Here is a 15,950-nt window from a genome sequence, read left to right on the forward strand (position 1 = left end):
GGTAAATTTGAAATCTCAACTGTAATTGTTTTAATGCTGAATAAGAAACTATGTTGTCAAGGAGGATATTCAAGTACTTTCTTATTTTTTCACTGCATGAAAAACGTTTTTAGGGAATGTTCCAGTGGGCCATTGTACAATCCAAATTGTTTGGGGGAGTGTATCCCTACATGAGGGTGAGATTGCCCCTTCTTGTTGGTACTTTTTAAAGGCACTGGACACCTTTGGTAAGTTACCAAAAGAAAGTCTTCTCACTTGGTGAATCCCGATACATGCATAAAATAACAAATATGTGAAAATTGCAAGAAAATAATGGGAAAAAAACCCACCCTTGTTGCATAAGTTTGTATGCTGTTAGATGCCTGAGAAAGGCTTCAGGCCTGAAGTCTTTCTCGGATTAAAATATTTTAGTGAGAAATTACCTCTCTCAAAAACTACATTACTTCAGAGGGAGTCGTTTCTCACGATGTCTTATACTATCAAATGCTCTCCGTTACTGGTTACCAAGTAAGTTGTTGTGCTAATGTATACTTTGAGATCAATTAGGAGTTTGGAGATACAACACATGTAGGTGGCAGCTGACTTTAGTTACATTGTTCTTGATAAGTTGGCAAGCTCAAAAACTATGTAAACAATAGAAATATTTCTCACAAGTCTGCTGTCACCTAGCATTCCAAAGTCTTCCAATGAATCCAGTGCCTTTAAAAACAACTTCCTCCTGATTGACCTTCAGAGGAGAGCGAGGGACGGAGAGATATCCTTGAGGAGGCCGGAGCCATCAAGAGCGTCTTGAGAAGGATGAGCCTGAAGAGGAAGAGTCAAGGACAAGAGGTCGTCGTTGATCAAGTCATTACGAGTCTCCTTGCGGACCTTCAGGAGGAACAAGAGAAGGAGAGCGAGGTGATCTTGTCCGGCCTCGTGGAAATGGTAAGTGTAGTCAGTTTCTTCCATGCAGGATATTTTTCCCACTGAGATTCAGTTTTTTGGTCCTTGGATTTATTTTTTTTTTAAATGTGATTAGGGTGCCGGATATGGGCATTAAAACCTTCACCATGCGCACATGTCGGTCAGCCCTTTTTTCCTAGGACCAAATGTTATGTCTGTCGTTTTGAAAAAATGTTGTGGACTTAATTCTTTTTTTTTGTTTCCCTGATGCAAAATTAACATATTTTGTTTGCGGTAACACCATGTATAAACTTGCCAGGTAAAACATGTAGCGAACGTGAAGGAACCAAGAACACTTGTGTGAGAGAAGGGGTTCGCATCAGTGTTTCTTAAATGGTTTTCTTCAGATTAAGCCGTCTCCTTTCAAGGTGCTATAAAAATGGGTCTCATAGGCCAAACATGAGGTATTTGACCTTGAAATAAGACGCTTTTAGACTCAATAGATCAAGTGCCATAAAATAGTGATGTTTTGTTTTATTGTCACACACAAACACACATCTACAGTGAAGTGCACTTTCCTCTTGCATGTCTAAAAATATTGAAATTTACACATTGACTAAATTAAAACGTGCGGAACTGGAACCATGTGTACACAATTACTAATAATAATCAGCACATCAGTAATCAACAGTACAATGTAGCAGGGATATTCTCTGAAGTCAACAATAAATTCCTTAGTCTCTGGAAATTTTTAAATTATTGTCGTGATGCCATTGAACTAAATAATTGATATCCTTACGATTTGAGGATTCATCCTTACAAAATAACTCCATAGTGCAGCATCAAACAATTATGAACAGAATTTGTTGCACAGTCGTGCGGAACTTATTAATATTAGTATTATTAATTATTAGAAATAACTCAACCTAATACTATCAAAATTTTATGAACAGAATTTGTTGCACAGTCGTGCGGAACTTATTAATATTAGTATTATTAATTATTAGAAATAACTCAAGCTAATACTATCAAAATTTTATGAACAGAATTTGTTGCACAGTCGTGCTGAACTTATTATTATTAGTTTTATTAATGAAGTCATCAGAGCTGTTGAGTGAAAATGGCATTTGTCATCTGTGGAGCGTGTTAAAGCCTAGGGGTTAAGAGCAAAGGATTCAAACTCTGGTGTTTCTGATCAGTAGAGTGTGGGTTCGAGTCCCAGTTGTAACACCCTAAGCAAGACACTTAACCATGATGCTTTTTCCTTTGGATGGGACATAAAGCCGTTGGTCCTGTGTGTTGTGTAATGCACGTAAAAGTACCCACACAGTGCACTTATTGAAAAGAGAAGGGGTTCGACCGGTGATCCTAATTTCATTTGCAGCATACATGTATAATGTTGCACCACATCTTGTAAACCATTACACGGTGCTAAAGGATCCGGTCTCATAATTGAACCTTGGTCATGAACATGTACCTTACAGGAAAATACTGTATGTTTAAACTCCTTCAAAGTGAATATGTGAAGGTAATGCCACTATTACTATTATTATTATTATTATAATTGAGAAACACGGTTTAGTTGAATGATGCACAGCATGAATCCAATTTGATCAGTAACATGTGACAAGAGCGAGGACTCTACATTCTTTGGTGCCTTAATTAAACACTCCACAGGTAAGACCCAAGTTTGTGGATGTTTGGTCCAACCATGCCGAATTGAAACAAGGGCCTTGGAGTACAGATGTATTCTACTTCGGGTGTGTATCTTGGTTTTAAAAGCTTTACACTGTACAATCTGTAATAATCTTAATGGTATCTCTCTAAATTTGTTTTGAGCATACCGCCGAAAAGGTATGTGAATCAGCATGCAATTCAAGTGTATCGATCAGATACGCTAGCTTGTGCGAGGGGTGTACCCTGCTTTCTTTTTTTTTAGAAGGAAGTTAAGTACTGCAACATTCAGTAACTGAAAGGAACTTTCTTTTTCGGTTGTCTAACAGTTTGTGTTTTTAAATCTTAATAGGCCTATACCTAAGAGTTAAAACAGATATTAAGCAGCTGAATAATTTTTTTAAATAAACACATTCAATAGTTTTAGGTGGTTACTTGAATCTCTCAGCTTATATATGTGGTCTAAGCTAAGTGCTAAACACATTTAGGAATAAATATTAATTATTATTATTATTTTTTTAATGACAACAATGTTTACATCCTGGGGCCAATTTCATAGAGCTGCTTTTAAAGGCACAAAATTTGCTTAAGCACGAAAATAGTTTGCTTATTTTAGAAATGTTACTGGCCACAATTCAATGCTGTAAACATTGTTTGTGACTGGTATTTAGTTGCTGTTTACTTAGCATAACAATTGTGTGGAGTGCTTGGCTGGTAATCTGATTTTAGGAAGAATTTTGTTGCTTAAGCAGCTCTATGAAATTGGCTCCCTGTTCGAGCGACTTTTGTTTTTGGGAGCCTTTGTTGTTTTGCCACAAGTTTGAAAGAACCATTATTGAAACAACCTTAAAGGTAAAAATTATTCAGGTGCTCTGTACACAATAAAACACACAGTGTCTATTGTACATGGGTGCCAGACTACATTGTAAATCCCTGTCTTGTCGAAGTATGGTCTCGCGCAGTGGTACAATGTAAACATAATGGCTAGAAAACGCAGCTAGGCCAGCAACATTAGTATTTTCACAAATTACATATCTGGTTATATTGTAACACTCAATCTGACGTTTTACAATGCATACGTATATATACATGCCTGCTCTACGAAGTTGTTTAGCAAACCTAGTATAAAGCCAACAAAAAAACCTCTAAAAAGGTGACAGCTCTTTAATTTTGCAACACTTAAACCTACTTTACACAATTGTTGTTGATATCACAATCTAAAAATGGAATTTTTGCACATAAATTTAATTGTATACATTGATATTTATTTAGGATCAAAAGAACTGAATAGTTCCCAATACCAAAGGTATATCCTGCTTTAAAACTTTATTTTTCATTTAGTACAATTATTTAAGTCAGCAGAACTTCTCGTATTTTTAGGGAGCATGTCTTTAAGGAGTATTCATCACCTTTCCAGGTTTCCCACTCTAAGCCTTGTGCTGCTTCCACTGGACTCTGATGGTAGTATTTGCCATTCAGATGAGAATCAAAACATTTTTGAAACCACCATGCTCCTTCAACATCTTGTGCACAACTTCCACTTACTTTAATATCATTGTCCTGATCCTTAGTACTAAAGGACTGGCCATTGTGGATTTCCATTGAATCCCCTGGTGAATTGTAAGCTTTATAGGAACCGACATGGAGAGTGTACTTATCACCTGATACAGCAAACTCATCATAACTTGCCCAAGCTGTGTTTCCGTCCCAATCAGCCATATCTACCCTTAGTTGCCATTGTCCTGTTTCAGTAAGGTCACGTAGGATATCATTACCCAGCCAGAACTCTGTGGAGAGATCACCAAACCCAGATTGGTATTCAGCCCAAGTACGGTAAAAGTCAACTGAACCATCTTGTCTCCTCTGGAACAAAATCCAGCCGCCTCCATCCGTCTCCATATCACAGTAGACCTGCACCCCATCTGTCTTGGCGGCAGGGTAGATAGTGTAGATGCCGCTCTCATGGTGACCACCCTGGTATAATTCCAGACAACTACTAAATTTGGCTGATTCTGGTGCCGAAAGGGAAGGAGTTTCCAAGTTGTCATCATAGTAGGCAACTCCTTGCAGCTCAATGAAGTCATCAGGGCTTTGAGATCGAGTAGCATTGCTCAACTGACAAACATGGCTGCATGTGTAGTAGTTGAATGATGCACAGTGTGGATCCATAGAGCAGTCTCGCCCACAGATCACAGGAGATGATACAGTCTTCCATTCAAACACATGATTCACTAATGCACGGTTACTTGCCTTGTTGAAAGTTTCATTGAACACTTTGGGGCACTCATTAGTGCAACTCTCTACAATGAAAACAACCATGACGACAGCTTTGAAGGTTTCCATTACGAAGGTAAATCTGAAAGATGTCATATCTTGTAAAGTTATCTTCACTTGGTGTTGATCTTTAACTCAATGTCAGTTACAGATACAGCTTTTACCATCTGGTGAGGTACGAAGCAGAGACTCTTATGGCCACAGCGAGGACTGCACTTCACTATGCCTTGATTAAGCACTTTATTGTCTTTTAAAGGATTGAAGTAAAGTGTAGTCTTATATTATCACAGGTTCTGCAATATTCAGTGACTGAAGGCGTCTTCCTTTCCGCTGAAGTCTTAATTGGTTTTCATTATTAATTAACTTCTGAGAGCAAGCTATCTATTCTAAGTGGCTAACTGCGGAGTATTGCTAACGACACTACACTAGATAATGCATGATGGTAATAAAGAGCTTTAACATGTTTAACTAGGTCTCGTCTAAGTGGTCTACTGCATGAAACACGAGGTCATATGGCTAAAGTGCCGAATTAATTGGAAGGTTCTGTAGAGGTTTGGCAGTGACAGAAAATTAATGGCAATTGAAAAAGCTTAGCAGCTTTGGATACGTAGTTAATGCATTCTGAGAAACCTTCACTTCGAAGTATATTGCGATTATGAAACGGATATAAATTTTTATCCCAAAAATTGAACAATAAGGGAATAAAAGGGTTGCGACTAGTTCTTTCATGGCCGTTTAAAACCTTGCAGGGTCGAATTGTTGTGTGATAAAGGCTTGAGCCGAAGGTGAGGGCCATTATCATACGGCAATTAGACCCGGTCGGTGTTAAACGACAGTGGAAGAACCAGTAGTATACCCTTTTATTTAAACATTAAGTGAAAAACACCAACCCCTCTAAATTGGGGGCAGCTCTATGCAAAACTCCAACCTACCTATACATGTACATGGAAGTAGGTTGGAGTTTTGCATAAATTGGAAACACCACTGGTTTGATTGGCAACCAAGTTTCTGTTGATTGTTTATAAAGTCCACTTCACAATGGGTGTCTTGTTTATCTGCTCGTTTTTGTCTTGACTGACTTGTCTTGGACAGTTTATTATTGGTGTGTTCGATTAGCTTCCCTGGGTCGACCCCAGTCTGCCCCCGGTACAGTTTTATAGCTTTGACATCATTCTGTGGGCTCACCTGGGTCAGCCCTGAGTGCCCTGCTTGTGGAATGGGTCACTTTTGGGCTGGTCCGAGGTGCTGTTGTCACCACGAAAGCGGTGGGTGATTGTTCGATTAGCTCTTGTCAAGGGCTTATCTGAATGAGCACCCTGTTTTCAGTGTGAATCAATTATCTGTTTTGACAGTAGAATCCTACTCCACTATTTACCAGTTCACTTCTTTTTACACGCTTGATGTAGACAGTTGTGCTTAGGTTACAGAATTTCTCGTATTTTCATGGAGCAATTCTTCAAGGAGTATTGTTCGCTTTTCCAGGTTTCCCACATTAAACCTTGTGGTTTTACCACTTTACTGTGATGGTAGTATTGGCCATTCAGATGAGAATAAGAACAGCTCTGAAACCACCATGCTCCTTTTGTACCTTGTGCACAACTTTCATCCAGTAACATATCATTGTCCTGATCATTGGTACTGAAGGGCTTGCCATTGTGGTATGCCAATGAGTCACCTGGTGAGTTGTAAGCTTTATAGAAACCAACATGGAGAGTGTACTTGTCACCTGATACAGCAAACTCATCATAACTGGCCCAAGCTGTGTTTCCGTCCCAATCAGCCATATCTACCCTTAGTTGCCATTGTCCTGTTTCAGTAAGGTCACGTAGGATATCATTGCCCAGCCAGAACTCAGAGCAGAGGTTTCCAAACCCAGATTGGTATTCAGCCCAAGTACGATAAAAGTCAACTGAACCATCTTGTCTCCTCTGGAACACGATCCAGCCACATCCATCCGTCTCCATATCACAGTAGACCTTCACTCCATCTGTCTTGGCGGCAGGGTAGATAGTGTAGATGCCGCTCTCATGGTGACCACCCTGGTATAATTCCAGACAACTACTAAGTTTGGCTGATTCTGGTGCGGAAAGGGAAGGAGTTTCCAAGTTGTCATCATAGTAGGCAACTCCTTGCAGCTCAATGAAGTCATCAGGGCTTTGAGATCGAGTATCATTGCTCAACTGACAAACATGGCTACATGTGTTGTAGTTGAATGATGCACAGTGTGGATCCATCGAGCAGTCTCGCCCACAGATCACAGGAGATGATACAGTCTTCCATTCAAACACATGATTCACTAATGCACGGTTACTTGCCTTGTTGAAAGTTTCATTGAACACTTTGGGGCACTCATTAGTGCAACTCTCTACAATGAAAACAACCATGACGACAGCTTTGAAGGTTTCCATTACGAAGGTAAATCTGAAAGATGTCATATCTTGTAAAGTTATCTTCACTTGGTGTTGATCTTTAACTCAATGTCAGTTACAGATACAGCTTTTACCATCTGGTGAGGTACGAAGCAGAGACTCTTGTGGCCACAGCGAGGACTGCACTTCACTATGCCTTGATTAAGCACTTTATTGTCTTTTAAAGGATTGAAGTAAAGTGTAGTCTTATATTATCACAGGTTCTGCAATATTCAGTGACTGAAGGCGTCTTCCTTTCCGCTGTAGTCTTAATTGGTTTTCATTATAAATTAACTTCTGAGAGCAAGCTATCTATACTAAGTGGCTAACTGCGGAGTATTGCTAACGACACTACACTAGATAATGCATGATGGTAATAAAGAGCTTTAACATGTTTAACTAGGTCTCGTCTAAGTGGTCTACTGAATGAAACACAAGGTCATATGGCTAAAGTGCCGAATTAATTGGAAGGTTCTGTAGAGGTTTGGCAGTGACAGAAAATTAATGGCAATTAAAAAAGCTTAGCAGCTTTGGATACGTAGTTAATGCATTCTGAGAAACCTTCACTTCGAAGTATATTGCGATTATGAAACGGATATAAATTTTTATCCCAAAAATTGAACAATAAGGGAATAAAAGGGTTGCGACTAGTTCTTTCATGGCCGTTTAAAACCTTGCAGGGTCGAATTGTTGTGTGATAAAGGCTTGAGCCGAAGGTGAGGGCCATTATCATACGGCAATTCGACCCGGTCGGTGTTAAACGACAGTGAAAGAACCAGTAGTATACCCTTTTATTTAAACATTAAGTGAACAACACCAACCCCTCTCAATTGGGGGCAGCTCTATGCAAAACTCCAACCTACCTATACATGTACATGGAAGTAGGTTGGAGTTTTGCATAAATTGGAAACACCACTGGTTTGCTTGGCAACCAAGTTTCTGTTGATTGTTTATAAAGTCCACTTCACAATGGGTGTCTTGTTTATCTGCTCGTTTTTGTCTTGACTGACTTGTCTTGGACAGTTTATTATTGGTGTGTTCGATTAGCTTCTCTGGGTCGACCCCAGTCTGCCCCCGGTACAGTTGTATAGCTTTGACATCATTCTGTGTGCTCACCTGGGTCAGCTCTGAGTGCCCTGTCACTTTTGGGCTGGTCCGAGGTGCATGTTGTCACCACGAAAGCGGTGGGTGATTGTTCGATTAGCTCTTGTCAGGGGCTTATCTGAATGAGCACCCTGTTTTCAGTGTGAATCAATTATCTGTGTTGACAGTAGAATCCTACTCCACTATTTACCAGTTCACTTCTTTTTACACGCTTGATGTAGACAGTTGTGCTTAGGTTACAGAATTTCTCGTATTTTCATGGAGCAATTCTTCAAGGAGTATTGTTCGCTTTTCCAGGTTTCCCACATTAAACCTTGTGGTTTTACCACTTTACTGTGATGGTAGTATTGGCCATTCAGATGAGAATAAGAACAGCTCTGAAACCACCATGCTCCTTTCGCACCTTGTGCACAACTTTCATCCAGTATCATATCATTGTCCTGATCATTGGTACTGAAGGGCTTGCCATTGTGGTATGCCATTGAGTCACCTGGTGAGTTGTAAGCTTTATAGAAACCAACATGGAGAGTGTACTTGTCACCTGATACAGCGAACTCATCATAACTGGCCCAAGCTGTGTTTCCGTCCCAATCAGCCATATCTACCCTTAATCGCCATTGTCCTGACTCAGTAAGGTCACGTAGGATATCATTACCCAGCCAGAACTCAGAGAAGAGATCACCAAACCCAGATTGGTATTCAGCCCAAGTACGGTAAAAGTCAACTGAACCATCTTGTCTCCTCTGGAACACGATCCAGCCACCTCCATCCGTCTCCATATCACAGTAGACCTTCACCCCATCAGTAAAAATGTTTGGGTTCGGATAGATGGTATAGATACCACTTTGATTAATACCAGCTTGGTATAACTCTAAACAACTGCTAACTTGTTCAGAGTACATGGTTGCTGAAAGTGAAGGCGTTTGCAAGTTGTCATCAAAGTAGAAAACTCCTTTCAGCTCATTGAAGTTATTAGAGTTTTGGGCTTGAGTAGCATTGTTCAACTGACAAATATGGCTACACTCATAGTAGTTGAACGATGCACAGTCTGGATCCATCGAGCAGTCTCGCCCACAGATCACAGGAGATGATGCAGTCTTCCAATCAAACACATGATTCATTAGTGCACGGTTACCGGCCATGTTAAAGTTTTTATTGAAGATTTTGGGGCACTCACTTGTGCAACTTTCTACAATTAAAATAACCACGGCAACAGCTTTGAAGGCTTCCATGATGAAGGGAAATCTGAATGATGTCAGATAAAGTAAAGTTATCTTCAACTGATCTTTAACTTAATGTCAGTTACAGATACAGCTTTAACCAACTGGTGCGGCATGAAGCACACACACTCTGTGGCCACAGTGAGAACTGTACCTCGTTTTATGCCAAAATAAGCTCTTATGGTCTTTAGAGGGAGCTACATGTATTGGAAGTAAAGTGTGGTCCTTTATTATTAAAGGCATGCGTTAAGCTGAGGCAATTGTGTTTTTGCTGTACTTAAGGTCGTTTCATTATTAAAGAACTTCTTTTTTTGCCTGTGAAATTAATAAATGAAATGAAATGAAATGAAATGAGAGTAAGCTCTCTATTTCAAGCGGATAATAATTGCTAAGTGTTGCTACAACAGTACATTATGCACGATGGTCACAATAAACAAGTTTAATTATTAACTTATTTGTCTCTGCTAAAGTGGTCTACTTCTTTGAGTCAAGGTTTTTTTTAAAGTGCTGAATTTTTTAAGGAAGTTAATAGTTCCTGTTGTTGAAAATTTGATTGACAGCCAAGTCTGTCAGCTCTTGGTCTTCCATTGTGAGAAAGCTTCGAACAAAGAGTTAGTTAAGCCACCAAAACTTGGAAACTACATCCTTTAATAGTGTGTGAGTTTGTTTCAATGACATTACTCGTAACATGAAACTTAATGGATGAGCAGTCCTTAACTCTCTTGGGCAGTCAGCAACACTACTTGTTTGTTCTTGAACCAATTAAAATTTTTGGTCCAGAGTCCCTTTTAAAATATGGAGTTAACTGGTGTGAGATGGTAAAGAGAAAATGAATGTATTATTCTGGCGACTTTCCTAAGTGGGGTTTTCCCGTAAGTTGTTGTTCCTCTTTGCAAATTAAATCAATATTCAGAGACAATCGATCAGTTCTATTACTCATTAACAATTCTGAAGACACTTCCAAAAGTGAAAGTTTGTCAACCTGAACAGGGGTTAGATTTCAGAAAGAGTTAAGACTAATCTTATCTCTTGTTGGAAAAAGTTACTCGAGTTCTAACTGGGGACGAGCCTTTCATTTGTAATAACTCCTGAAGAGTGCTAGTAGTCCTAAGTTAAGACTATCTTTGTGAAATCTACCCCAGGCTGTGTGTCCTGCCTGGCACTTTCAACCTACCTCCTTGTCGTTATTTGCAGACAACTGACTCCATCAACCCTGGAGATTTGTCTCCAATAGATGAAAGTCAATGCCTCAATCTTTCAAAATTATTCAAGTCCTCTTGATGGTTTGGATCCAGAGGTCAGGTGTAGACACATCGTTATTTATCTTGTAGTTTGGCACTTGGAGTACTTTGGCGCATCAGTCAAACAGGAAGTTGCTAGGCAAATACCCTAAGTTAGTGTTGGCATATGGTCTGGTAGGAAACTGTTTGAGTGGCTATTGACAGATCCGTTGGGATAGAAATATACCATCCCAGTTTTGGTATGGGCTGCTAGTAATGACCCCTGACCCTTTGCCCATAGAGTTGGCTCAAGACGAAGACAGCAATAACAAACACAAGTCGACGCAACTGTTTGGCAACAAAGATGTTTTATTGTACAACATACTCAGCTCCCCAACCACCATCTGTGGTGCCCTTTACACATGTGAGGTCTATGACTCTCATCTCAGTTTGCTACGCGGACATGTGCATAATATGGTTGGGACTTAGACAATACAGGGATCTTGGCCCATGCAGCCGGCACTGCTCGGTTCCACCAAAATGCCCATATCCTATTCGCTCACATGCATATTAGGTAATAGCTTCTTTTTCACTCAATTCAATAGCGCTGTGACATCAATGGACTTGTACTGCCAGCCTTGCTCACTAGGACACACTGGTCTGGTCAGGCCTCAGGATATTTCACAGCCCCAATACAATGTTTGAATGTTGTTGCATGGTTTTGGCAGAGATCTCAAACTGGATTTTTTAACAATGCATTTTTATGTACATGCTTACTTCAAAGTGTAAAATATATATTTAGCAAATCTAAAGCCAATGAAAACCCCTCTAAAATGGGGGCAGCTCTATGCAGCACTTCCCAATGCGGCTGTTACAATAATTGCTAGAACTCCGAAAAACTATACTGAGGGCAGGCACTAATCAACACCCAAACCTCCTTATTGAAAAAAAAAACTGGTTTGATTCCCGCTCGAGTTGTTTGTTAAATATTTGACATCACTAAAAAAATTAAACTAGTTGCAGACGCTACTCAACACCCTTTCCTCCCTTTGGAAACACCACCGGTTTACCACCAATGACATCACTCAAATAACTATAAGGAGGGCAAGCACTACTCAACACCCTGACCTTCCTACTGAGAAAGGCACTGGTTCGATTCCCACTCAAGGAGTCAGTTAAATATTTCACATCACTCAAAAACCTAAACTAATTGCAGGCACTATGCAACACCCTAATCTCCCTATTGAAAATGCCACTGGTTTTACCACCAAAGGTGTCTGTTAAATAATTGACATCACTTTAAAAAAAACTATACTAATTGCAGGCACTATGCAACACCCTAACCTCCCTAATAAAAAAACACTGGTTCGATTGCCACTCGAGTTGTTTGTTAAATATTTGACATCACTAAAAAAATTGAACTAGTTGCAGACACTACTCAACACCCTTTCCTCCCTTTTGGAAACACCACCGGTTTACCACCAATGACATCACTCAAATAACTATAATGAGGGCAAGCACTACTCAACACCCTGACCTTCCTACTGAACAAGGAACTGGTTCGATTCCCACTCAAGGAGTCAGTTAAATATTTCACATCACTCAAAAACCTAAACTAATTGCAGGCACTATGCAACACCCTAATCTCCCTATTGAAAATGCCACTGGTTTTACCACCAAAGGTGTCTGTTAAATAATTGACATCACTTTAAAAAAAACTATACTAATTGCAGGCACTATGCAACACCCTAACCTCCCTAATAAAAAAACACTGGTTCGATTGCCACTCGAGTTGTTTGTTAAATATTTGACATCACTAAAAAAATTGAACTAGTTGCAGACACTACTCAACACCCTTTCCTCCCTTTTGGAAACACCACCGGTTTACCACCAATGACATCACTCAAATAACTATAATGAGGGCAAGCACTACTCAACACCCTGACCTTCCTACTGAACAAGGAACTGGTTCGATTCCCACTCGAGGTGTCAGTTAAATATTTGACATCACTAAAAAACCTATACTAATTGCAGGCACTATGCAACATCCTGATCTCCCTATTGCAAATGCCACTGGTTTTACCACCAAAGGTGTCTGTGAAATAATTGACATCACTAAAAAAAAAAATTATATATATATATACTAATTGCAGGCACTATGCAACACCCAGAGCTGAGCTCCTAGGTCCCAGGTTGGATACACCACTGGTTCTATTCCCAACCATTGTTGCGGTTCAATAACTTCTAAAAAAAACTATACTGAGGGCAGGCTACGCAACACCCTTAATTAACTCCATCTTGAAAACGCCATGAGTTTGATTCCAACTCGAGGTGTCTGTTAAATAATTGATAGGATTGAAAAACATATATACCATAGACCTTCAGGGACATACACTACACAACACCCCACTTTAACTATAGTGATAGCTTTATAAATGTTTGTTTCTCCTTATTCAAGTAAACTATAAAAAAAAAATTAGTTTTTGATGTTGCGAATTAAATCAAATGTTGATGTAGAGACACACTATAGGATCATGGTTAACTATTTACAAGGGGCACGTTGCTTTCAGATTTAGTTTTTGAGGCTCTAAAAAGCGGTTGAAATTTAATGAATATGGTTTTTAAATTTTTTAGAGCACATCATAGTGATTCTCAGGCATAAATATCTCTGGAAATTGTGTTTATGGTATAACTCATGACTGAACATTCGGTCTGCTCTTTTACAGATCCAAATTTTGACTCAACAAAATGGCAGACTGATTGTTCTGCTTGTTTTCTCCAGAGTCATGTTTAATTTTTTTGTATTCATTACTCACAAATTTCCACACACTCTTTGTGTTATTATAGAGTAATTCAAAGATGCACAATTTACTGAGATCTGAAGGCAATATTCCCTAAACTTACTCCGTACTTTCTAGTTAGAGAATTATGCTTTCATTTTACAGAACTTCTCGTATTTTCATGGAGCAGTTTTTTAAGGAGTATTCATTACCTTTCCATGTTTCCCACTCTAAGCCTCGTGGGTTGAATGCTTCACTCCGATGGTAGTAATGGCCATTGAGATCTGACACCGTACATTGTTGAAACCACCACGCTCCTAGAGCAAGTTGTGCACAACTATTTCCCGATAACATATCATTGTCCTGATCCTTAGTACTAAAGGACTGGCCATTGTGGTATCCCATTGAGTCACCTGGTGAGTTGTAAGCTTTATAGAAACCAACACGGAGAGTGTACTTGTCACCCGATACAGCGAACTCATCATAACTGGCCCAAGCTGTGTTTCCATCCCAATCAGCCATATCTACCCTTAATCGCCATTGTCCTGACTCAGTAAGGTCACGTAGTATGTCATTACCCAGCCAGAACTCTGTGGAGAGATCACCAAACCCAGATTGGTATTCAGCCCAAGTACGGTAAAAGTCAACTGAGCCATCTTGTCTCCTCTGAAACACAATCCAGCCTCCTCCATCCGTCTCCATATCACAGTAGACTTGCACACCATCAGTCTTAGCCGCAGGGTAGATAGTGTAGATGCCACTCTGACAGCAAGTGGCCACGTATAACTTCAGACAACTACTAAATTGTGTAGAGTCTGGTGCAGAAAGGGAAGGAGTTTCCAAGTTGTCATCATAGTGGGAAACTCCATGCAGCTCAATGAAGTCATCAGAGCTTTGGCTTTGAGTAGAATTGTTCAACTGACAAACATGGCTACACTCAAAGTAGTTAAACGATGCACAATCTGGATCCATCAAGCAGTATCGCCCACAGATCACAGGAGATGATACAGTCTTCCATTCAAACACATGATTCACTAATGCACGGTTACTTGCCTTGTTGAAAGTTTCATTGAACACTTTGGGGCACTCATTAGTGCAACTCTCTACAATGAAAACAACCATGACAACAGCTTTGAAGGTTTCCATTACAAGGTAAATCTGAAAGATGTCAGATGTTGTAAAGCTATCTTCACTTGGTGTTGATCTTTAACTCAATGTCAGTTACAGATACAGCCTTAACCATCTGGTGAGGTATGAAGCAGAGACTCTTGTGGCCACAGCGAGAACTGCACTTTACTTTATGCCTTGATTAAGCATTGTATTGGTCTTTAAAAGGAACTGAAGTAATGTGTAGCCTTTATCACGTGTTCTGCATTATTCAGTGACTTAAGGCGTCTTCCTTTCCGCTGTAGTCTTAGTTGGTTTCCAATTATTAAGCACATCTGAGAGTAAAATCAAGTCTACTTTAAACAGCTAAGTGCTCAAACAGCTAATGACACTAGATAATGCATGATGGTAAGCACGAGTTTTAATTATTTGCTTAATTGTCTCGGCGTAGTGGTCTCTTCATCAAGGTCAGTAACTGAAGGCAATTTACTTTTTCGCTAAGAGTAGGTTTGATCTTTTTAAATACATCTCAGAGTGAAAACATGTTTATTTTAAGCAGCTAAGTGCAAGTTATAACGACACTAGTTAATGCATAATGGTAATAAAGAGTTTTAATTAGTAACTACTTTGTCTTGGCTAAGTGGTTTACTGCATTAAACTCAAGGTCCTATGGCTAAAGTGCTGAGTTCATTAAAGAGTCTGGGGTACTTTTTGTAGGATACGTTGTCCACAGATTTAGATTAAACCTACTCTTCGAAGATAATGATAATAGAAAGCTTTCCTGAAAATATTACTTGCTGAGGTGCTGCAGTTTTTGAGAAATGAATAAAACAAGTCACGAAAATAATTTTCGTCTCAAAAGATGAAATTTCAGTTAGCATGTAACACGTTTTTACCAGTTACAATCGTGACAGGGTTTTAATTACTCATTTCTGCAAACCTACAGCACCTCAGCAAGTATTATTTTAAAGTAAGCTTTCTATTATCATTATCTTCAAACCATGTAACTTTAATTTCAATCTGTGTACATTGTGTTTTGTGTTAAAAAAAAGTACCAAAATCCTGTAAAGGCGTTGTACACTATTGGTAATACAGTTGTATAGCTTTGACATCATTCTGTGTGCTCACCTGGGTCAGCTCTGAGTGCCCTGTCACTTTTGGGCTGGTCCGAGGTGCATGTTGTCACCACGAAAGCGGTGGGTGATTGTTCGATTAGCTCTTGTCAGGGGCTTATCTGAATGAGCACCCTGTTTTCAGTGTGAATCAATTATCTGTGTT

At 39.5% G+C, this 15,950-nt stretch overlaps 1 protein-coding gene across 2 annotated transcripts in view; it reads left to right on the forward strand.

Moving 5' to 3' along the window:
* LOC117306845 (trichohyalin-like) overlaps positions 1-15,950 on the forward strand; it is an 84,401-nt gene that overhangs the window by 16,801 nt on the left and 51,650 nt on the right. For both annotated transcript variants that reach the window (XM_033791395.1, XM_033791396.1), the window contains exon 17: positions 734-927. In XM_033791395.1, the coding sequence (XP_033647286.1) occupies positions 734-927 (194 nt within the window). The remainder of the gene's footprint in view (positions 1-733; positions 928-15,950) is intronic.

Source organism: Asterias rubens, chromosome 2 (assembly GCF_902459465.1).
Source record: "Asterias rubens chromosome 2, eAstRub1.3, whole genome shotgun sequence".
Taxonomy (NCBI): domain Eukaryota; kingdom Metazoa; phylum Echinodermata; class Asteroidea; order Forcipulatida; family Asteriidae; genus Asterias; species Asterias rubens.